This window comes from Delphinus delphis, chromosome 8 (assembly GCF_949987515.2).
Source record: "Delphinus delphis chromosome 8, mDelDel1.2, whole genome shotgun sequence".
In the NCBI taxonomy this organism is placed as follows: domain Eukaryota; kingdom Metazoa; phylum Chordata; class Mammalia; order Artiodactyla; family Delphinidae; genus Delphinus; species Delphinus delphis.
In genome coordinates, this window is record NC_082690.1 from 6410476 (window position 1) to 6435298 (window position 24823).

At 43.6% G+C, this 24823-nt stretch overlaps 1 protein-coding gene across 1 annotated transcript in view; it reads left to right on the forward strand.

Annotated features, from left to right (window-relative positions):
- Positions 1 to 24823, forward strand: part of PRDM10 (PR/SET domain 10) — an 87532-nt gene that overhangs the window by 59649 nt on the left and 3060 nt on the right. Inside the window, exons 10-21 of the mRNA XM_060017666.1 lie at positions 185 to 314; positions 823 to 1065; positions 6153 to 6500; positions 8856 to 9011; positions 10735 to 10914; positions 11763 to 11873; positions 12882 to 13082; positions 13737 to 13880; positions 14570 to 14740; positions 15960 to 16100; positions 18335 to 18503; positions 22103 to 22206. Coding sequence (XP_059873649.1) covers positions 185 to 314; positions 823 to 1065; positions 6153 to 6500; positions 8856 to 9011; positions 10735 to 10914; positions 11763 to 11873; positions 12882 to 13082; positions 13737 to 13880; positions 14570 to 14740; positions 15960 to 16100; positions 18335 to 18503; positions 22103 to 22206 — 2098 coding nt within the window. The remainder of the gene's footprint in view (positions 1 to 184; positions 315 to 822; positions 1066 to 6152; positions 6501 to 8855; positions 9012 to 10734; positions 10915 to 11762; positions 11874 to 12881; positions 13083 to 13736; positions 13881 to 14569; positions 14741 to 15959; positions 16101 to 18334; positions 18504 to 22102; positions 22207 to 24823) is intronic.

Genomic DNA, 24823 nt, shown 5'->3' on the forward strand with positions numbered 1-24823 from the left:
AAGATGAGAAATTTGGAAAGCGTGCATGAGCAAAGTGATTGTTTCCATTAGAAAAAAAGAATCAGGAAAAGAAATCAAGTGAGAGGAAATCAAGATTTGGGGTGAATCGGGATCATTCAGGGAAATATTTGTTGCGCAGTATTGTGTAACCATGACTATCTATAACCCAATGTCTTGTCCCCAGAACAAGAGGCAGAGGAAGGGGGCGAGGCAAGAGGCGGTTTGGCCCAGGTCGGCGGCCGGGACGCCCTCCCAAATTTATCCGCTTGGAAATAACCAGTGAAAATGGGGAAAAGTGTGATGATGGGACACAGGTATGGGGGATGGGAAAGCAAGAGCTCTTCTTGGATGCTTGGTTAGAGAACTTATGAGAACCATTACTGGATTCAAATACAAACGCCTCTCAGAGGGTGATGGACCTGCCTGTCAGTGCTGTGCTGCCTGGTAATTAAAGTCTGACTAGAGAAAGGCTAAAAAGAACGTTGTTTCAAACGTTACTTACAACAAAAACCCAACTCTGCTGCCCTAAAGGTTTGAAATTGTCCAGAGACATTACTGGGGTACTCTGTTTAATTAGTTTAAACAATTAAAATGATGATATTCCAGAAGAGTCCTGTCATAGTCTTTTCCTCACAAAATGATCTGGAATGTCTCCTGGTTTTTACATCCTGTGGATGGTTACCTAACTAATTTTCTCAGAAAGAAAATATTCTTTTCTGAGCATAACGACGCTAGTCATTTAAAAAGTAAAGCAGCAATTCTAAATCCTAGCACTAATGTCTATCTAGGTAGGGAAATAATTGCTGGTTATTGCAATTTCAGGACTTGCTGCATTTTCCCACCAAGGAGCAGTTCGATGAGGCTGAACCTGCAACTCTGAATGGGCTGGACCAACCAGAGCAGCCCGCGCTCGCAGTCCCTCAGCTGCCACCGGAAGCCCAGTCTTCTCTGGAGCACGAGACGGAAACGCACGAGCTGCACCTGCAGCCCCAGCACGAGGAGAGCGTGCTGCCCGCCCAGAGCACCCTGACGGCCGACGACATGCGCAGGGCCAAACGCATCCGGGTAAGCGGGACGCCCGCCCCGCCCTCTCCCAGCCCTCCGCCCCGCGGGCGCTGACCTCTGTCTAGGCAGCCAGCCGCGTAGGTTCCCTGCCGTTCACCACCACTTCTAAGGCTTGCTTGCATCTAGCCTATCACAGGCTCAAGCCCCTTGTTTTGGAAGAAAGTATGAACTGTTTCTCTGGGTCTCTGGGTCCCGTGGCAGGCTGGCATGGCCGGTCCTAGATTCCATCAATTTAGGAGTGACTCAGAAGCCTGGCTCTTGGCAGCATCCGGACTAGTGTAGTTAGAGTAGAATAACTCTCTGGATGCCTAAACTCACAGATTGGAAATGGAGAGATAAGTACACTGAGTTGTAATAGTTACTTACATTGACGCCAGGCTAATCTGTGCCTAATCATAGCTCTCAAGTCAGTTTGGGGTTTTGAATTTGTTTATCAATGGTTTCCAAGGGGAGACTGGCAAATGCCAGGACCCGTCAGTGCACAGGGACCTGAGTTCATGTTGATCTGGCAGGTGCAGCGCACACACGGGGACAGCTCGGAGCTAAGCTCCAGGTTCGGGGGTAGGGCAGTGTCTCACCCGCGTGACCGGTGACTTGACTTCAGGCCATGTGGCTGCAGGGCCTCCATGGCTGCCTGGCCCGGTGTGTTTTGTCCCTATTTCACAGACAGCGTTGATTGTGCGTTAGGACCTGCGGGGGATGCATGTGGAGAGCAACGTGGTTTTGTGAGATCAGTGTCTGTGCGGACAATTGACATCCAGAAAAGAATGACTTAAACCCGTGATTGTGGCAGCAGGATGTTTAAAGACTTTTCTTAATCCTTTATGCAGATGAAAGAGACTTTTTGTATAACTTCCCAGGCTTTACAGTTTCTAGGTGGACGATCATTTTAGCTTATGTTTCTTTGGGTCTTATTTGCCGATAGGCTAGAAGGGACCTTGAACAATAGTCTAGTCCGTGCCTTCATTTAAAAATACATTTAAATGTTTGTTCTGTATGACAGCGTGGAAGAACTCTGAGCAATCAGGCTAAATAGACTTTATAAGGGTCCTGAAATGGAAACGTATAAAACTTATGACTCCACGTATATTATTTCAAAAGGATATGTAAACCTACATAAATATACACCAGAAAGGCAAAAGGCTCTGCATACCTTCCATCCGTCATGCCACATGATTCCCAATCTGTGTTTCACTCTTTCTTGGGCAATTACTATCTTTTCTGCTTTGGCCATTCTGATTTTTCACTAGGTCCGTAGAAATGCTTTCTAGATTGAATTTTTTGAAGGAAAAAACCAAAGCCCACATGTTTCCTGAGGTGTGGATGTGTAAGCATAGTGTAGCCATGATCGTACTTGTGTTCTGGAATGAACTGGGTTACTGGTTTTGGAACAAGGTTCCTTGTGTCAAAGCAAAAGCCATGTGTATGTGGCTTTTGGAGGTCAGTCTTAGGTGAGCGATTTTTTTTTTTTTCCTCTCACACATTCTAAAAAGCAGGGGCTATGTATTTTTTCATCTTTTCTATCCAGATTGGTAATGACCAACTGAAGGGAAGCCTTCCAACCCCATTGGTAATGTAACTATTTTTCTCTCCTCTAATGCTGCCTGCTCAGTTGGAGCTGCAGGTACGTTTGTTTCCTGTGTTTCACTCACATAACAGAATGTTATTTAAGTGTTTGCCTGACCTGCTGTTCTTTGCAACCTGTACTTACTAAATCCTGGTGGAAACGACAGTTTGGTTGCTACAGTCAATGCAAATTAGTTAATGAATAATGATAATTTATTTTCAAATAGTGAGTGGGCTGCAGTTTGCTCATACACAAAATGAAGGGTAGGACTAAGTGATCTCCAAGGTCCCTTCCAGCTCTGAAACAACTGAATGACTTCTGCAGTGGCACCGAGTTCTGACTGTATGTTCAGCACTGCCTAGGTGCACAGTAGAAATTTCACTGGTGTCCTGTCCTCTGGGATCTTCCAGTCTAATTAGGGAGGCAATGCTAATGTAAGGTGGGTCACAGTTAAGTGCTACACGTAAAGGTAGAGCCTGTAATTGCTATCAGAAGTTGGAAGAGTGAAAGGCCAAAGAAAGCTGGAGTTGGGGAATAATTCATAGATGAAGTGAGAGTTAAACTGGGAAAGAGAGACAGGAAGAAGGGAGGTGGTTTCAGAGGACGGCAGCCATAGCATCAAAGGCCGACACCCAGGAATTGTTTGGTGTGGTTGCTGGCCGGACCTGAGCACGGGTACCACCTGGAGGGTCGTGGAGAGTAGCACATACCGGGCAAGGCTAGCCCAATAGAGGTTTTGAAAACTGGGCAGAAAACAGGCCAGAGAAAAATTGTTTAAAAAAAAAAAAAGCCAACAAACATGATTGATTTCCTTTTAATGTTAGGATCAAAATAATATGAAAATTAGTCAGTTTAGGTTCCTTTAGCTATTAACATCAGACTTCAGAAACGTTTTATGGTTTTGTCTGCAAAGACTCTGTTGAGTCAGAATTCATCTCAGTGTGAGTCGAATCCCTTGTCACAAGTTTTAGCACCTATACCATTTTGTCACCTTTCAAGGAGCTTATGTTCCATCCAGTACAGAGTGGTTGGCCAGCGGCAACTCTGAGACCCATCTGTGCTGCTTCCACCCTTTCTCTTGATTGCTTCTAGAAAATGTGTACCAGTTGCAGCTCTGAACTGCAGAAGATACCGTAGAGTTGAAATGGCCTGCAAGTGGGTTGGGGGGCGGACAGTTTCAGCACTTCCACTACCTTGTAATGAGAGGGTTACATTAGGATCATTCGATCAGAGAAACAACCTAGTTCTTGAGCACTTAGTTCAGTGCTCCATGGAAATCAAAAAGGCAGTAAGAACAAGGTTTGTCGGTAGAGCTAAGAAAGTGGAGCCCAGCGGCTGCTGGGTTTAGATCAAGGGTCTGAGGACACTCACACTAAACAGAGATGACAAGAGACTTATTAGCATAATGGACTGAAACAAAACCACCATCCAGATTTGGTGCCCAAGGGGAAGTGGAATCTCCGTGGGACCAAGACCAGTTGTTGTGCGTTATGTCTGCCCTTGGAAACGTCACTGAACTTGGGTAAAGGAAATGATGCATTCCCCGAGCACTCTAAATCTTGAATCTCTGAACCTCAGGATAGCATCTGTTCTTTTTGCAATATTTCCGTAAAGCTTGGAAAGTAGCCAGAATCGTGAGAGCTTTTATGTAAAATAAGTATCTGTCCAGATAGGGTAGAAAGACTAGGTGACCGCTAAACCGTATAATGAAGTGAAAGAAAGCTCTGTGGCTGATTTGAAAAAGGTCTGTTGTTGATGATCTCTTCAGGTGGTACAGAAAAGATCTTGAAGTAATTCTTTTTGATTTTCTTATGAAATACATTTCATTAATTTGCAAACTTTTATTGACACTTCCCTTGAGCTCAGCTATTTTTTTAAGAGACCTAGATACAAAGGAGAATAAAATATGGTGCAACCCCAGTCAACCTGGGAAGATGATGGAATTGCGAGATATTTACTCAAGATAAATCAGTAGGTAAAATACCTCTCCCAACCCTATTGGAGAAGCCCTGAGATAGATGTTCTCTGCTATATAGGAACTATGTTCAGAATTTTCACTAAGTCAACAATAATTATTTTGCTTTTTCCCTAAATGATTATTTCACATTAAAGTTACTTCAGAAGTTGCTGCTTGTGAATAATTTGAAATTAAGGGTTTAAGCATTGTTCATTGTACTTTTTTCATTGCACAAATAACACATTAAGACCTCCATTAATTCTTTAATTACTAGTCTCTTATAGTTACATAAGCATACCCATTCACAGATATATTTTTTTGAGGGATTTTTCCCCCCCACCTCATAGCTATCTAGAACTTTCCCCCTGGTGTTTTGAGGAACTTATGAATGAGTCTTCATTATAGTAGAACTAAAATATTGATTCTGTATTCTCTGTGTGAAAGATGATTCTGTTGGTTTGCTCTCAGTAGAACGTGAGTTGTTTTCTCAGTGGTGGTGATGAATTTGCACTAAGTAACCATCTTCCCTCACTGGGATTCCCTATAACAATTGGATGAATTTACAAGATGGCTAATCAGCATTAGAAGTGCAATCTGTGACTGAAAAGCAAAAAAGAGCGAAATTGACTGGTCTAGACAGGGAACAAAGCAATAAGCTTAACCCAATTAGCAAGGCATTCTAACCAGTGGAACTAACCAGCTACACTGAGAAGCTGTCCTCTGCATTTCCTGAGTAGGAAGTGATTAAGGCACATATTCCATTTAGAACGTGTGCTCACATATCTTGTCTCAGCTGCAAACACGTTCATGTAAATCTGTATCTTCGTTCTCTTTCATTCTTTTTCATAAATTGAGATATAATTCACTTACCATAAAATTCACTTTTTTTGTAGTGGTTTTTAGAATAGTCCCAAAGTTGCACAACCATCACCACTAATTCCAGGACATTTTCATCACCGGCGAAAGAAATCCCATATCCGCTGCCTCCTTCCCCCAGCCCTTGGTACTTACTACGCTTCAGTTCTTTTTACTATCTTTATTTTTGCTAAGCATTTTAATCAAGCTTCAAGTTCTTTTTCTCAACAAGTAGCATTTGGCTGACTCACTCCAACCTCATCATGCATGTGTGACTCAACCCAAGTCATTTCTTCCAAGTCTTCAATTTTTATTCTACTTGACTCTGGGGTTTGTTTTACTCTATTGGCTTGGCCAAAAAGTTTATTCGGGTTTTTCCTGTAACGTCTTATGGAAAAACCTGAATGAACTTTTTGGCCAACCCAATATAAGTCCTCTATTTTTTGAACGTTACTTAGATCCTTTCAAAAGAAAACACACACACAGAGACGTAAAACAACACACAAAAGTTTGTCTTTTCAAGACGAACTTCTTTGGGGATGGCTTCATTTTTAATGTCTTTACCAGAAAAATCTTTCAACTGTGTGTCCTAGAGTTTAATTTCTGTGGAAAGTCTGTGATTGCAGAGATTGTCCTCTTTTCCTATAAATGTGCGAGCTGCTTACACACTTAACTCACTAAATAATCTCATTTGTGTGTGTCTTTCAGAATGCAGCTCTTCAGCATCTGTTTATTCGGAAGTCCTTCCGGCCTTTTAAATGTTTGCAGTGTGGGAAGGCCTTCCGTGAAAAGGACAAACTGGACCAACACTTGCGCTTCCATGGGCGGGAGGGGAGCTGCCCATTGACCTGTGACCTCTGTAACAAGGGCTTCATCAGCAGTGCGTCCTTGGAGAGCCACATGAAGCTCCACTCGGACCAGAAGACTTACTCTTGCATTTTTTGCCCAGAATCCTTTGACCGCCTTGATTTGTTGAAAGATCACGTGGCCATTCATATCAGTGATGGCTACTTCACCTGCCCAACTTGTAAGAAACGGTTCCCAGATTTTATCCAGGTGAGTGTCTGCTACCGCGATGCCTGAACACTTCCTCTTTTAGGTAAAAGAAACTTCGAGTTTTGGAAGATTGAGACAGCCCGTCATCTGCATTTCCATTCCTTCTTTGCAGCATCTTCTTAGTTGAGCATGATATTTCTTCAGTCAACCTACTTTTGATAAGCAAAAGATTACTATGACCCTTAATTGTCCAAATAAGACATTGGCATTTAAACATTTAAGTTGTATTACAAGTAATAAACAGCCAGATCTGGTTATAATCTTTAAAAAGTCTTTCTTAATCCTCGCCAATACCCACTACTCATAAAATATATGGCGCTTGTAGAAGACATACTTCCATTTCCTGGCCTGGAAACATTTTCTCCCCATCACTTTGGTTTCCTGTCTTGTGCTACTAAGGTGATGCATTTTGGAAGGAAACAAAGAGAAAGCTGGTATATAACATACTGTTTTTTTTTAACTTTTTATTATATATTGGAGTATAGTTGGTTAGCAGTGTTGTGTTAGTTTCAGGTGTACAGCAAAGTGACTCAGTTATATAGATACATGTATCTATCCTTTTTCAAATTCTTTTCCCATTTAGGTTGTTACATAATATTGAGCAGAGTTCCCTGTGCTCTACAGTAGGTCCTTGTTGGTTATCCATTTTATTTATTTATTTTTGGCTGCGTTGGGTCTTCGTTACTGCGCTCAGGCTTTCTCTCGTTGCGGCAAGCTAGGGCTATTCTTCATTGCAGTGTGCGGGCTTCTCATTGTGGTGGCTTCTCTTGTTGCGGAGCACTGGCTCTAGGCACGTGGGCTCAGTAGTTGTGGCACGCAGGCTCAGTAGTTGTGGCTCTCAGGCGCAGGCTCAGTAGTTGTGGCGCACGGGCTTACTTGCTCCGTGGCATGTGGGATCTTCCTGGACCGGGGATCGAACCCGTGTCCCCTGCATTGGCAGGCGGATTCTTAACCACTGGGCCACCAGGGAAGCTCAGGTTATCCATTTTAAATATAGCAGTAGGTACATGTCAATCCCAAACTCCCAGTCTATCCCTCCCACCTGCCGCCTTCCCCCCGGTAACCATAAGTTCGTTCTCTAAGTCTGTGAGTCTGTTTCTGTTTTGTAAATAAGTTCATTTGTATCTTTTTTTTTTTTAAGATTCTGCGTATAAGTGATTTCTCTTTCTCTGACTTACTTCATTCAGTATGACAACCTCTAGATCCATCCATGTTGCTGCAAATGGTGTTATTTCATTCTTTTTAATGGCTGAGTAATATTCCATTGTATATATGTACCACACCTCCTTTATCCATTCCTCTGTCAACAGACATTTAGGTTGCTTCCATGTTTTGGCTATAATATACTTCTGTATTAAGCACTGACCTCCTCCCCTGTATTATATTCTGGAGCAAAATGGGGTGAGGATAAATTCCAGAATATTCATGATTTCATTTGGACTTCAAGTGTTAATATTGTTACATGCTAGTGAATGAACAAGTAAGTCTAAATATCTAGTAAAAATATTGTGTCTCCCTCTTTTTTTTAAAATTACCAAAGCAAAAGGAGACTAGGATTTAATCATAGTTCTGTTAGTGTTGGGAGTCTTGGTAATTTTCTCACTTTACACAAACAATTAGAGAAGTTGCCTTAAGGTGGAATTTAATGGCACAAGAGACTCCAAAAATAATGAAGGAAAATGTCTTGCAGGAGTGGTTTGATATGACTCACTACTTAGCTCCCATCCATAACTCTTCTTTGCTGGGTATTTATGGCAAAGAGAGTTCAGAGGCCATATTCCTTTGTTTAAGTTATCTAAAAGTATAGGGAATAAATCCCAGTTAAGGGGAAATGATGCTGGTGTTGTGCTGTTCTCATATATGGGTAATGTGTTTTCTCCCGTCTAATTCATGTCTTTAATTCTTCAGAACCTGATTTGATAGAAAGATGTAAAAGGACCAGTTACTACAAGGGGCTAAGTTGCTTCTATACATGTTGGAAGCAGGAAAAAGTGAGAAGGAATTATGTTTTGTTCTCTTATAGGTACTTTTTACCAAGATTCATTTAAATCCAAGGGAACTCTTGCTTTTAATCTTAAAAAAAAAAAAAAAGGAAAGAAAAATGGGTTGCACGTGATCAGGGCTTGGACTAGGCGAACATTTTCTTCTTCCTCTTCAAGTTCTGTGGGAGGTCGAGGTTGGTAAGGCTTTCTGGCCTCTGTGATGGGGATAGTGTTACCGAGGCCCGTTATCAGTCACACCTGATTGGCCCCCAGGCCAGGCTGATGAAGATCCACGGCACAGCGTTTGGCTCCCTCTAGCGTCGCTGAGCTGCCTTTGGTCATTTCCCCTGACTTTCTGTGTCCTCACTGCCAGGTGAAAAAACACGTGCGAAGCTTCCACTCGGAAAAGATCTACCAGTGTACGGAGTGCGACAAGGCCTTCTGCCGCCCCGACAAGCTGCGGCTGCATATGCTCCGGCACTCAGACCGTAAGGACTTCCTGTGTTCTACGTGTGGGAAGCAGTTTAAGGTAGGAACCAGCAAGCAGCCTGGGTGTTCTCGGGCCACTGAAACTGACAAGCTGAGGATGAGCCTGCGCATTTCATGGGTGTATCATCTATGCTCAAGGAACAGACTTGAGATGTACTTTGTGCCTCATGTTTGACTTAGTTGTTAAGATAAAATTAAGGGGAAAACTCACCTTAATTTCCCCAAATAATTAATTCAAATCCCCAAACAGAGTATTAATGCATCTTTTACAAGAATCCAAGTGTATAATGAATAGAACTAAATTGCTATCGAGGAACTCCTAAGAGGACAATACATTTACCCACCAGATTTTTTACTGAGCACTTATTAAGTGTAGGAGCCTGATAATTGAGCCCTGGGGCATGAGGACTGTCATCCAACAGAGGTGGGAAATCTGTGGGATGTTGAGAGGGCTTAGACTATTTTGGGGAATGTTAATGACTTACAGGATTAAGATAAAAAATAATAAGTATCAGAAATGGGCCTGGAATTTAGAAGAAAGCAACGGACAAACCCACGGGAGACTCAGAGATAAGAGTTAAACAAATGAATGTGAAAATGGTAAAATATGGTTTGTGGGGAAACCAGATGATTCTGCAAAGATGTCCCTGAGAGACACTCTGCAGAATATGAGTAGGTCATGCTGTCATAGAAACTGGAAAAGAATCCGAAATGGATTCAGGAGGGGAGAACTAATTTTAAAAGGAGGCATTTGTATGGAGTGTGGAGTTGGTGGGGATGCCTGGCATTGCACCTCTGAACTTAGCATGGTTCCAGATACACGGTGGTCATTCAAGAAATGTTTGTTAAATAAATGTGCTGAAAAATGAAGTAGTTACAGAAACATCCTCGTACCAAAATGTGGAAAGAACTGGTCTGGTAAAAAGGTTCAAAATCTTTCTAAGACCGATAGCAGTGTAATCGTATGTCCAGGAGCAGAGCTTCACTGGATAAGGGAGCTGGCATTTTTGGAATTTGTTTTTATTCAGGATGGGCTCTGCTTCATTTTCTGTCTGTGGACTCACATCAACATGTGTCACTAGAAGATTAGATTATCAGACTAAGAGCTGTGACCTAGACCGTGTGCCCCATCCATAGCAGGCAGTATAACTGCTTACTTGAACGGCTAAATTTATATGATGAGAGATACTTACTTAAATTCATTTGGGATTTAGAGGAATGTCATTATGTGTGTTAAAACATGTGGTAATTGAGGACACACATGGCTTTGTAAATCCAGTATTACCTACCATCCATTATCAGTTTGTCTTGTAGTTCTTTTTTTTTTTTTAAACTTTTTGGCTGCACTGCACGGCATGTGGGATCTCAGTCCCCCCGACCAGGGATGGAACCCGCACCCCCTGCAGTGGAAGTGTGGAATCTTAACCGCTGGACTGCTAGGGAAGTCGCTGTCTTGTAGTTCTTAATACCAAACTTATTCCACGTGCCCTTTGATCACTTCTACATAAATGCAGAACCTTTCTGCTCAAAAATCATTGTGTAGTTTTCAAACTGGATGGTCATTTTCAAGCAAGGCTCATTGGAATGCACTTACTTGCTAGCGAACAGAGTAATTCCCAGCCAGGGTTGCCGTGTCCTCGGATGTAGCCTGGTGGGTTGTGTTACTGCTAACTTGTATTGATTTTTTTTTTTACCCCTTCAATTAAAAATCTTCTATTCCAACTCCCCACCCCTCTGCCTTCTCAAAAATCCTCTCTAAACAGCGAAAAGACAAACTACGGGAACACATGCAGAGGATGCACAACCCTGAGAGGGAGGCCAAGAAAGCTGACCGCATCAGCCGCTCCAAGACGTTCAAGCCGCGCATCACGTCCACCGACTACGACAGCTTCACGTTCAAGTGCCGCCTGTGCATGATGGGCTTCCGGAGACGGGGCATGCTGGTCAGTGCCGGGCTCCGGACCGCCCACCCCTGCTCAGGCGATGGCTCTGGCACAGTATTCTGCACTAAACCTGTCACTGGGTTTCGTCCCTGGCCGGGGACAAAGCGGAGGCGAACAGTTCCCAGCCTGGGGCTTCTCTCCCCCCTGGTCACCCCTTGCTGCCTTTGCCATGGTTCATTTCCGGTGTTTCTTGGAAGAGGTCTGTTGATCACTTTTCATTGCTCGCTTTGCTTTGCTTTGCCCCTCTCCGGCTCTGCTCTCCTCTTCCTGTTCTCTTCTGTGTTCCCGAACGTACTCTCTGGCGGGGTCGTTGCCTTGCAGCCCCCCCACACCAGTTGTTCCAGATATGACACAGCAATAGAAGGGAACTTTCCGCCAAGGCAGGGTATGCGAACCGGGTTAGCTGAAGCACCAGGAGAGCCGGGTCTCCGCTCTCAACTCATTGGGCCCTGATGACAGTTTTTGCAGAATATATCTGTGTCTCATTCAACGTCCTCGGTAAGGCCAGGGCGCTGAATAATGGAGAGACTTGCATCAGGAGAATTCTTGAAAGAAATTCCTGCTAGTGTGATTTTTCATTTTTCCACCAGCAGCTCTTTCAGTCAAAGGCTATCGGTGGAATCCACAGCAGCCCAATTCACCTTCAGTGATTTGCGGAATTACTGTTAACTCCTGTTAATGCGTCGGTGTCAGAGGGTCCTGGCAGTGCCGGTTCTGGCCAAAGGCCTCATGTTTTGGGGTGTCGCTTCAGAGAGTTTCAGCTGCTTGCACTCGGTATCGGAGGTATTTGTTCAGCGTCTGCTGGTCACGGGGTCTCTTCTTCTCATTTGCTTTTTTTTTCCTTTTAGGTAAATCACTTATCAAAGAGGCACCCAGACATGAAGATAGAAGAGGTGCCAGAGTTAACTCTACCCATCATAAAGCCCAACCGTGACTACTTTTGTCAGTATTGTGATAAGGTAAAAGGAAACTGTCCATAGGAGGATACCTGTGTGGGAGCCCCGCTCAGGGCCAGTTTGTCTGCATGTATATATATATACTAGGATCTTGCGGTTTCTCTGAACAGATGGTTCCCTGTCTCTCAGTAGTCTTCCATTCAGACAAGAAAGGGCTAGGAGTGCAGCCTCATTTTAAGCCAAAATTTTTTTCTTAAGAATTAGTGAGCTCTGTTTTTCTTGTTCCTTCTCTCTGTGATTTTTGCCGTTAAAGGAGAGGCTTATTACCAAGAGCTTAGTATATGCATTCATTTTAAATTCCTAAGCTCTAAAATGAGGGTGTTTGTCATCCTACTTGTAAAATACAGAGTAGATTTTGGATTTCTAGGAGATTGAGTAGGATGTGAAAAAGTCTTGTGGTGGAATACTCTGTTTGTACTATTCCATTCTTGATTTTTGCATAGTTACAAAAAACACAGGAATAGAATATACATGTATTGTTTCACTGTAATATTGTTTCCTTATACGATGTCAGCTGTATCAGTTATAAGCTGTGCATAAGTAGTGTCAACTTAAAAGTAAGAAACATTTTTTAAGCACAGATTCACCACTACAGGTTCTAGTTGCTATTAGACTTGCCATTTTGGAAGATTCTTTGGCATCTAGTAGTCAACTATGTACATCACATGAGAGCTTTCAAAGAAAGACTAAAGGGTGAACTGGCCTTAAAAGAAATTGTTTCTATGACTGTATATTCACCTCTTAAACTTCAGGGTAAAGGTAAAGGTGTTTTTACTATTCCTATCTTAGATGTATAAATTCAAGGCAGATGCCTCACATATCTATGTTATGTTCTTACGTTATTCTGATTTATGTTATATCTTCATTATCCTTCAGCATATCTGTTAATATATTTTATTTTGGACTACGTGAATACTTTCTCTCATTTCCTCGTGATGAAATTGTTAGATTGCCTTAAGCAAGAAGGTGGAAGTATACACTGCTTCCATGGCAAAGCTTTTGAATTTGCAGGTTTATAAAAGTGCCAGTAAGCGAAAAGCCCATATTCTGAAGAACCATCCTGGGGCTGAGCTCCCACCAAGCATTCGGAAACTTCGTCCCGCCGGCCCTGGAGAACCAGACCCCATGCTGAGCACCCACACCCAGCTCACGGGCACTATAGCTACCCCGCCCGTGTGCTGCCCTCACTGCTCCAAACAGTACAGCAGCAAGGTACGGGGAAGGCTTTGGACCACGTCGGAACCAAGGTCATGGTTTAAGGGAACATTGCTTAAGAGAAGATGGTACTTATCCAGGTGCCGTGATGGCGTCTTCTGAATTGATGGGGGTGCTAAAGGAGCTGCTTCCTGAGAACAGGGAGCGTAGCACAGAACGGGAAGGGAATACAGTGGACTTTCCCGGGAATTAGTACCATCTGAGCACTTGAATGGTTTCCTTTGCCCTTGGCCCGAGGTGGGGCTCCGATTTGAATATTCCCTGCTCATGGTTTATGAGCTCAGGCTTGCAGCAGCACTACATAAGAACTTAAATGATGGTTCTTGAAAAGGGGGTCATTGTTGCTGCGGGGGAATGCAGTCATTGATTGCTGCAGGTATTGGTGGGATCAGGGGATGCTGTGAGGTATTCTGACCTTGCCTGATAGCGTGGGGGGTCACACGAGTCTTTACTTTCTTTCCAGCGTCTTCTTTTTTCCCTTTCATACCATTGTCCCGCTTCAGGGAGGGCAGGCAGAGCCAGTGTTACTCTTTTTTTTTCTTTTAAACATAACATGAAGGACTATAGGAACCATTGGAGGGCTTGCATTTGAGAAAGATCGAAAATAACCTATTCTAGTAATTCTTCTTGGTTTTCGCCATAACTTTTCAGACCAAGATGGTACAGCACATTCGAAAGAAGCATCCGGAGTACGCCCAGCTACCCAACACCATACACACGCCTCTGACAACAGCCGTGATCAGTGCAGCTCCAGCTGTTTTAACTACAGACAGTGCTACCGGAGAGACTGTGGTGGTAAGTGTGTGACCGGTAAGAGCGACTCCTGTCCTCTGCTGCCCATCACAGCTTCAGTGCCAAGGCCATGTCTGTCTTGGTATTTAATTGGCTGCAGACGTAGCCCACCGCCCTTCAGGGTTCTATACCAGGCGTGATGCTTAACGATTGGGTCTCCCAGTCGGTGCTTTCCAAAGCTCTCTGTAGAAGTAGTAGCAGGAAATTCTCAGTGCTGCTTGTTCACTGCAAGATTGTCAGAACTGGGCCTCCCTGGTGGCGCAGTGGTTGAGAGCCCGTCTGCCAATGCAGGGGACATGGGTTCGTGCCCCGGTCCGGGAGGATCCCACATGCCGCGGAGCGGCTGGGCCCGTGAGCCATGGCCGCTGAGCCTGCGCGTCTGGAGCCTGTGCTCCACGACGGGAGAGGCCACAACAGTGAGAGGCCCGCGTACAGCAAAAAAAAAAAAAAAAAAGATTGTCAGAACCTCCGGGGTAACTCCCTGGGCCTGACACAGACAGACAGCTAGAGGTATGTAGGTAATCTTCCAACACCTTCTTAACTCTGGGTATTTTTCTGTCCGAGCTCAGGGCTCATTTGCGGTCCCATGATCCCACCAGTTAGACAAACCAACTGTTTGTAGGATTTCAGAGCACTGAAATAGCCACAAGCAGCAGTGTTATCAGCTGATGTGCTTTTTGTGATTTTTGCAGACAACAGACTTGCTAACCCAGGCTATGACGGAACTGTCCCAGACCTTAACGACGGATTACCGAACGCCGCAAGGGGACTACCAGAGAATCCAGTACATTCCCGTGTCGCAGTCTACATCTGGGCTACAGCAGCCTCAGCACATACAGCTTCAAGTGGTGCAGGTGGCCCCGGTACTGTCCTGCGTTTATTTCTCTTTACCTGCGTGAATGCCATATGGCCACCAGCCAACACAGCAGCTGGGGTCAGCTAAAACACCTAATTCTCAGAGCTGGGGCTGGGCCCTACATACTGTGCATGTCAGCTTGGAGTCTAAGGCATTTGTAAAGCCCTGGCTGTCGAGGGCTCTGGACTCAGCAGTGTAAGAGATTTCTGTCAACAGTATCCAGAGATTTTCGGCTCCAGTGTATACCACTATCCTGCCCTCCTGCAGGCCAGCACTGAGCCTCTTCTGAACCCTTACCCTGGGCACCCAGGTGGACTACTTGGTGAGGAGCCTGTTTGATCAGCCCCTACCCAGGCATCAAATGACGTCTCTCAGTTGGAGGTTGTAAGGAATAATTGTGAATTTTGACTATCGCTTAGTACCTTATTAGTAGCAAGTTATAACTGTTCCTTCTACAAGGTAATTAATACCTCATTCTTACTGATTCAGGAGCTAAACGAAAAAAGTCCTCCCAGAACTATTGTTTCATTGAATTATACTAAGGAAATGTACTCAAGGCACACATAAACAAACGTTTTGCTTTGAAATAAATTGGACTCTGAAAATTTAAAACTAATATGAAAGCAGGAAAGAGGAAGTTGCCACTGTCATTGACTATTCTTTATCTTTTTTTTTTTTTTAATAGGAACGTTCTTAATTTTAGGCTTTGGAGGAATCTATGAATCCCTGAAGTTGTCTGTAAATTATGATATATATGTACATTATTTTAGAAAAAGGGTCTGCACTTTCATCAGATTCTCAGTTGTCTGTGATACATAAAAGGTTAGGAACCACTGTTTTAGTGGTTAAGTGTGACAAGCTGAAAGCGAATTTTCTCCTTTGATCTCTTTTAACTGATAAAGGGTAGGCCATTAAAATTAATTGAAACTTAAGGGAAAAAAGATTTTTGATTCCTGAGAGCTTCTTATTAGGAGCTATATTCCCTCATCTCCTCCTCTTCCAGAATGAAATCGCGTTACTGTCTTATGGTTAATAAGCATAATTTTTAAAACTATTTTTTTCCTTGATGCTTGGCAGCTTGGCCCCGGTGTGGGCCCTCCGGGAGTGAGCCCCGGCTCTGAAGCCCTGCCTGTTCTGCTGCTGGGATGTTGTTTTAGCTACACCTTTTCTTTGGAAGGCTTTCCTTTAACCTTAATCAGCGTGGGTCTGGGTTTCTCCTCCCGCAGGCCACTTCCCCTCACCAGTCCCAGCAGTCCACGGTGGACGTCGCCCAGCTCCACGACCCTCAGACCTACACACAGCATGCCATCCAGGTGCAACACATCCAGGTCACGGAGCCCCCCGCCCCGGCCGCGCCCGCCTCCCAGGTACGCTGCTCCCACTGACTGCTCCAGGGACTGGTCTCAGGTTCATGTGGCCTCAGGGACCCTGAAGATGTACTAAGAGCGAAGACATGCAATCTTCACACCTGGTCTCCTTGACTATGGAAATGATATCATTATTTTGCGGGCCTTTAAAGAGTCTCACCTCTGCCTCCAATTTTTCTGTTGGTATTAGGGATGCACTTCCATTAAGTGCTTAGCTTCCCCTGTCCAGATGGAGCCCTGGGCTCTGATCTCGTAGAGACAACATTGGCCTTTGCTTCCTGTTCTAAATGGCTGTATGACAGTCAGCAATTGCTAGGCTGTTTCTATAATTTTGGAACAGTGACTTCGTGGAGTATTACTGTGTTTGTGTGATAGAGACTATCATTGAGATCACAGAGTTACATCCATTCAAAAATGTTTATTAAATTCTTACTCTTTGCAGGAAACTTTTCTAGGTCTTGCCCTCAAGGAGCTTAGAGTCTAGTAGGGATATAACACCTATATATAAGTAAATAGGGCATGAAATGAAGGTATCTGAGCCGTAAAGGATGCCTGTAGACCCACCCCTGACATTCCCAGGTTCCACAGCACAAATGAAGGCCTGCATACCACCATCCTGAGTAGTTAAATGTTTCAATCAAGTTCACAAATCATTAAATAAACATGTTCTGTCTTCCCTGCTTGACATAGGTACTTTAATAATGATAAAATTGAAAAATATACATAAAGTAACAATGGCTACTAAATAACATGGATAGTGCCAATTCAAAATTAAATGCATTTTTCTGCCAAACACATGGTTGGCACTGGCAGCAGCCCGGTATGGGTGGGAGGAATGGAGGAGAAAGGATGTCTCTCTCTCTTTTGCTGGCTCCAATTGCTGTGGAATCCATAGGATAAACATGCACTTTCTCTGCCTTCCTATTTATTGGGGGGTGGGGGGAGGCCTGACATCTGATCGCCCCTCCTCTCCACCCCCCAGTAAGGTTTCTGGTGACTTCTCCCAGCCCAGGACAGGCAGCCTCTATCCACAAGGGGCCGTGAGTTTCCCACGCCCACTAGCTTCACACTTCTAAGTTTCTCAAAGGAACCCAAGGCTGGAGGGCCAGGACAGACTCAGTTCCTTGTCAGGATGAGGTGGCCCAGGGACAGCCGTCCCCAAGCCTGCTTCCCCTTTCTCCTCACTCAGGCTCCTTCCTGCACTCACAGGGCCTGTGTACCATGTGGACACCCCATCCCACGTGTCTCAGCTCCATCCACACCCCTGCAAATGGTGATCCACGGCCACCCCTTTGGTCCCAGGTGCCCGAATACCGTGAGGGGGGCCACATCCAGGAGACAGGACCCCTGCAGGAGGCCAAGCCTAGGGAAGAGACTTGTGTGGGTCCCAGAAGTGGGTGCAGAGCCATTTCCAAGGTCTGTGAGGCCTCACGTGAGAAGGGCACAGCTGGAGAAGGGCCAGCCAAGATCCCTGCAGGGGTCCCTCTTGCCTGGGTCTGAGGACCACGTGGATGTGCCATTAGGTTAGCGGAGTACAGGTGAGGGAAAGACGGTGTTTAGCAGGGAATCAAGGACAATTTTGTAGAAGTGGTGTTTGAATTAGGTCTTGAAGGAGGGGTATGGTTTTGATATGGTAGCTGGGGAGGCATTATGATCTGACCACACTCTCACTGTGAGTAAAGACACAGAGGTGGGAAATTGTGGTGTATTTGTAAAGACTGTGTAGGTTAGTGACAGGAGATGGTGTTTGGAAACAGCACCGGAGCTGGAGCGTGGAGGGCCTGAATGGCAGATAGATAGTGGGGCGGGGGCTTTATCCTGTAGGTGGACTGTATCCCCGTGTTTATCTCCACTAACTGGGGGAGTATCCAGTGCACATCAATGGGGATTCTGACTTCCGGATTCTACTTCAGTTTGTGTTACAGGTTAGCTTTGTGACACCGGCAAGTTATTGGGCTTCTCAGGGTTTTTTTTAATGTAGTGAAGATAATTATACTTTCATTCATTTACTTTTATAACAAGCATATGGAAATTAAGTTTTTGGATACCCTTGTAGATAATCCTTTGGAAACTAGGATTTCCTAGTTATGATTGCTTGTCATGACTTCTGTTCTTTTTAAAAATATCACTAGTTGAGCAGTGCTCCCTTCAGTGTTACAGTCCTCATGATCACGATGTACTTTCTTCAGTGGCTAGTTGACACTTTAACGCATCCTGGTCTCTTTTCTCTCGAGGTGGCAGGGCAGCCGCTGAGCCCCTCCCCGCAGCAGTCTCAGCAGGGGCTCAGCCCCTCCCAGGTTGCAGGCAGCTCCTCGCAGGGCCAGGCCCTCCAGCAGCAGCCCCAGAGCACCACGGTCCAGCACACGTACCTCCCCAATGCCTGGAATTCCTTCCGCGGCTACTGTAAGTGAGGGTGGCCCTCCTGGGTGCGGGTGGGGAACCTGCAGCCACGGGGAGGAATTTCATCAGCTTTATCATCCATTTTATGGCTTAAAGGGTCATTGGCCATTTTCTACACTCTGCAGAACCTGTACTTCAGTGAGTTTCATGGCACAATTCAAGGCGGCGTCTGATTCAGGGCCGCCCTGAAACGACATTTTTCCAAGACTTCAGGAATATTGCTGGAGGAAGTGTAGGCAGGTGGTTTAAGTAATAGAGCAGGTGGATTGAGGGTATGAGGTCACGATTCACCTCTTCCACCAATATTTACTGAATATCACTGTGCTAGACCCTGCATGTACGAAAGATGAATACTGACATTCGTATAAGTAACACAGCACAATAATAATGTTAGCTAACGTTCATCAGGCTCTCACCATGTGCCAGGAGTGATTCTAAACTGCATCTATATCACATCCAGTATTCACAACAACCTCCTAGGAAAGTACAATCGTTACTTGCATTTTACAGATAAGACAATTTAGACGCCGTGCAACTCGTCCAAGGAACATAGCTACTAAACAGAGGCCTGGAACCCAGGCAGTCTGGCTCCAGATTTTACACTGTAAACCAGCCCACTGTGCTGCCCCTCCTAACGAGATAGTCATGGGCTCACAGAGACAATGATCTCTTGGAGACAGATATATGAGTAGCTGATTTCAAAACCCTGAGGTTAGTGCTACCAGAAGCAGTTTAGCCTGACTGCCAAAGGTCAAACACGTAAAAAACCTTGGTGAGGACAACAGCCTTGGGTATGAGCTGAAAAGTTTGAGACCCTTATCATTGAAGATCTGGGAGAAACAGTAACAGTTAGAGCTCAATAGTAGGAGCTAGGAGGAATAAGGGCTGTGTTGATCTCTCTCCTACCACTGATTTCTTTTTTTGGGTCCATCTCTGCTGTGATTGGTCTTTGGCTGTGTTATATAGATCTGGTTGTGGAGACCAGGCTCAAAGGCTACCATTTAGTTATCTTTACCATCTATTCTCCTAAATATTGGTGGTCACAATGAGAGCTGAGTCTAGTTTCTGTCAGGGAGGGACTCCTCCTCATGATAAATCCCAGTAGAATCCTGGTAAATAGATAGACATTTATACTCAGTTTAATTCCTATGAGAGGAACGTGGAAATGATGCTGACAGCCACTGTAACAATAGTAAGAACTAGCATTCTAACTTGATGAAACAATCTGAAAATTTTTATTAGGAAAAAAGTTTAAAATACACAAAAATAGGGAATTCCCTGGCGGTCCAGTTGTTAGGAGTCCATGCTTTCACTGCTGAGGGCCTAGGTTCAATACCTGGGGGGGGAACTAAGATCCTGCAAGTTGCGCGGCACGGCCAAAAAAATGTGTGTGTGTGTGTGTGTGTGTGTGTGTGTATACACACACACACACACACACACACACACACACACACACACACAAAATAGAACAGTATAATGAGCGCGCCTGTACCCATTATCCAGCTTCAGCAGTTATCATGGCCAGTCTCATCTGATATGTACATGCTGTCATCCTCTCCCAGTCCTCCAACTATATAATAATTCATACCATTTCATCCATAAATTTTTTTTTAAAAACCCCACAACTCTAAGTGTCGTTATCACACCTAAAAATAAATTACAGTGATTCTTTAATACCATCAAATATCCAGTGTTCATATTTCTGTGATTGTCTCATAAATGTCTTTTTTAAAAAAATATTTTATTTATTTGTTTATTTGGTCGTGCTGGGTCTTAGTTGTAGCATGCAAACTCTTAGTTGCGGCATGTGGGATCTAGTTCCCTGACCAGGGATTGAACCCAGGCCCCCTGCATTGGGAGTGTGGAGTCTTAACCACTGCACCATTGTGGAAGTCCCATAAATATCTTTTTAATAGCTGGTTTCTCAAATTGGGTTCCAAATAAGGGCCATACATTGCAATCGATTTTACCTTTTGAGTTTCTTTTAGTACATGTGTTCTTCTCTCTTTTAAGTTGCAATTAACATGTTGAAGAAACTGGGTCATTTGTTTGTAGAGTTCCCCACATTCTGGATTTTGCTGTTGACATACCTGTATTGTCATTTAAAATTTCCTCTGTCCCTTTTATTTCCTATAGATGGGCAGTTAAGCCTAGAGGCTTGATCAGATTCAGGTTCAGTTTTTTTCCCCCAAAACACTCCATAGCTGTTGGTGTGGAGTTCCATCGGGAGGCACATAATGCTTTTCTGTCTTTTTCCTTTGCTCCACTATTTCAGTAGGGATTGCAAAGTTGTCATATGCTATCATTCTTTATACACTTATTGCTAGAAAACTTCCATAACGAAAACAATTTTACCTTAACCATCAGGTTACTCTGAGGTACAATTTGTACAGGAACCGCAGAATAGATGCTTTAAATACTCGGCTCATCTCCTTTATTTAGCAGTTTTCAAAATAATGAGTTGTTTCCTAGTATTATCCAAGGTGACCAATGCCGGGCATGTGTGTTTTAGTATCGCTGGGTACTTATGAATTTCAACCCACTGGATGTGTTTCAAACCACTGTAGTCAGGGCTTCCCTGGTGGCGCAGTGGTTAAGAATCCACCTGCCAATGCAGGGGACAGGGGTTCGAGCCCTGGTCTGGGAAGATCCCACATACCGCGGAGCAACTAAGCCCGTGCGCCACAACTACTGAACCTGTGCTCTAGAGCCCGCGAGCCACAACTACTGAAGCCTGTGCGTCTAGAGCCTGTGCTTCGCAACAAGAGAAACCACTGCAACGAGAAGCCCGTGCACCGCAACGAAGAGTAGCCCCCGCTCGCAGCAACTAGCAAAAGCCCGTGAACAGTAACAAAGACCCAACACAGCCAAATATTAAATAAATAAATAAAAAAATAAACCCATTGCAGTCATTATCCTTGTTGATGCTCAGATTATCCCATCTTTGGCTAGTGGGAACACCTTTCTGTATCTTTCCCACATGACTCTGCAGTCTTTTATAGGGTCTTACACGCTGGTATGACACCAGATTCCATGCTCACCTTGTACATTTCTGACCCAGGTTTGGAATCAGCCATTTTCCCAAGAAGTCCTGGTTCCTTTGAGTAGAGGATGTGATTTAGAGGCTGTCAGCTGGGTGCTAGGGTGAACTCTGTTTTTAATTAGCTTTAATCACACGGTAGTGAAGTAAAATTCATGTTAGACCAAGTTGTGATCGCTAGGCAATAGTGGATACATTGTGCCAGTAATCAAATGTGACTGTAAAAGATAAAAATATTGAGCTAACAGGTGAATCTTTGTAACTTCTCTCAAGGTTTTAAAATTTTTGAATATTTGTCTTTCTGGATATTCAGAAGCCACATTTGAAGGAGATGCATTGATTGTTTCCGACATTTGGTAACTCTCTACTAGCCTCATGTGATCAATTCTTAAGCAAAGGTGCTTTCGCTGTATCAAGAAATCATATCAACATAAGACTCTCAGAGCAGGCAAATCCATGGAAAGTGACTCAGTAGGGAATATGGTCACTCGTTAGGTATTTGTTTCTACAACTTGAATGAAAATCTGAGACCACTGAACTATGGTTCCTTCTTGTTTTTCAGCATCGGAGATTCAGATGATGACGCTCCCCCCGGGTCAGTTTGTGATTACAGACAGTGGCGTGGCAACTCCGGTCACCACTGGCCAAGTGAAGGCGGTGACTCCAGTAAGCTGTGCTGCTTGGAGGGTTTTCCTGTTCCCCACGCTGCACCACCCTCGCCCTCCCACATCTTCTCCCAAACTCTTCACATCTGAGTTAGAGGCACCTCCTCTGTATTCCTATAATTTCTTGTGGTGCTATATTATAGCACAGTTTATTTTTTTTTAATTTTATTTCTTTTTTACTTTTTTCTTTGAAGTGTAGTTGATATACAATGGTGTGCCAATCTCAGCTATACGGCAAAGTGACTCAATTTTACGTATATATACATTCTTTTTTACATTAAAAACTTCTGTATTTTTTAAAATATTCTTTTCTGTTATGGTTTATCCCAGGAGGTTAGATATAGTTCCCTGTGCTATACAGAAGAACCTTGTTGTTTCTCCATTCTAAATGTGATAGTTTGCATCTGCTAACCCCAAACTCTCAGTCTGTCTCTCTCCCTCCCCAGCCCTCTTGGCAACCACAAGTCTGTTCTCTACATCTGTCAGTCTGTTTCTGTTTTGTAGATAGGTTTGTTTGTGCCATATTTTAGATTCCACATGTAAGTGATAATCATATGCTATTTGTCTTTCTCTTTCTGACTTACTTCACTTAGTATGATAATCTCTAGTTGCATCCATGTTGCTGCAAATGGCATTATTTCATTCTTTTTTATGGCTGAGTAGTATTCCATTGTATATATGTACCACATCTTCTCCATCCATTCCTCTGTCTATGGACATTTAGGTTGTTTCCATGTCTTGGCTATTGTGAATAGTGCTGCTATGAACATAGGGGTAGCACAGTTTATTTTAATTATTGGTTTACTATCTTTTCCCAGTGGGCAATTAATTCCTTGAAACCTAGGTCTTTGTCTTTATCTTCAGTGCTGTTGCACAGGAGGCTGGGCTATAGCAAATGCTCAATAAAGATCTATTCAATTAATAACTATAATGAACCTCCTAGATCCATGTACATATATATATATGTAGATAATCATCTTTTTAATGTGCTTCTTAGAAAGTATATGAGTCTTTGTGACTATTGGTCCTCGATGTTGATTATATCTGCTACCTCTGTTTTTATCTTCACTGGTTTCTTCTGGCCTGCCAGTGTTGATTATATCTGCTACCTCTGTTTTTATCTTCACTGGTTTCAGTGTTGAAACCAGTCAATGTTGATTATATCTGCTACCTCTGTTTTTATCTTCACTGGTTTCCTCTGGCCTGCCAATGTTGTCAATGTTGATTATATCTGCTACCTCTGTTTTTATCTTCACTGGTTTCTTCTGGCCTGCCTCTAGAAGACAGAGTGTGTAAATTAAGAAAAATACTCTTAAGTGACTAGGGATATTGAGATGTTCCCAGGGGAAGACTATTTCCCAAGAGGCCTCAAAGAGTAGCAGGGTAGTCTAGTGGCCTCAGAAACCGGATTTATTTATTTATTTTTCAAAGCACACTGAGAGCTCACCCATTTCTCAGCACATGAATTCACATTAACTAGACTTAGGAGAGATGTATAAATCCAGAGTAACACTATTGTCAATGGAAACAATAACTAATATAAAATGGAATAGTCTCATTGGCATGATCAGTGAAATTTTTTGCTCTTTGTGGGGACTCACTGACTCTACCTTTTCTTGGCCAGGAACCCACTTGGGAAACCGATTATATAGCCAAGGATGTTCCCTTCCATCTGCCCCAGTATACATACAAATTTGATGTACAGTTTTGTTTATAGATTCTCTGAAGCCGACCTATGAACTGCCTAGGTGTCCATGGACCCTTGGTTGAGAACCAGCTCCCTCCTGCTAGAGAAGGACCCACACAGGAAACCAAATCCTGATCAAAGAGTGGCTTGATGAGTGTGGACTCAGAACATATGGCCCTCGATAAATCAAATGGGTATTTGGCTGTGGCTTTCTCCCTGGACAGTGCTTGGAAAGGATGCTGCCAGAGTTTTCCTCTGTGACTTCTTTTTTTCTCAGCCTGTGTAGCTGACCAATTCTCCCTCTTACAGACACATTCTTTCTTTAAAAATGTTAATGTAGGGACAGAGTTAGCTGCAGGTTTATGGACATGTTTTTTTCATGATCAGAGGGAAAATGAAGAAAAATTAAGACAACGTATGTTTTCATAAAGTTAAATTTATTCAGTGCAAAAGACTTTTATTCTAAGATTGTGTTCTTCCTATGCTTTTGAGTGTTAAAATGTCCCTCATTTGACAGTAGCATTTAAAAAATGATTTTACTTGGCAAAATAAAATTTGGGAACATTTATTCTTACTTTAATTTTGCTGGTCTTTGAAATTCTGAAGTCTGGGAACCACTGATCTTGACTTGGGCATCATTCTGCCTCTTTAAGGAGAATTTAAATATCTCTCCTTTGATCCATTTTGTATTAATCTTAAACATTAATTGACAGATAGTCACCTTATTTTATGAATTTCTAAATTCTCAGGGACAATACCATAGCACGTTTCCTTTGCCAGGTAGGTTACCATCATGATGCAAATTTCTGTCCCTGAAGTTCCTCACTGTATCATTTGGTACGACCAAGGTGCTCCCTTAAGTTACCTCTGTAGTCTACTTCTCTAAAGGAATTAGGCAAAGCATCTCCCATAGGCACCTAGTTTGGTTCCC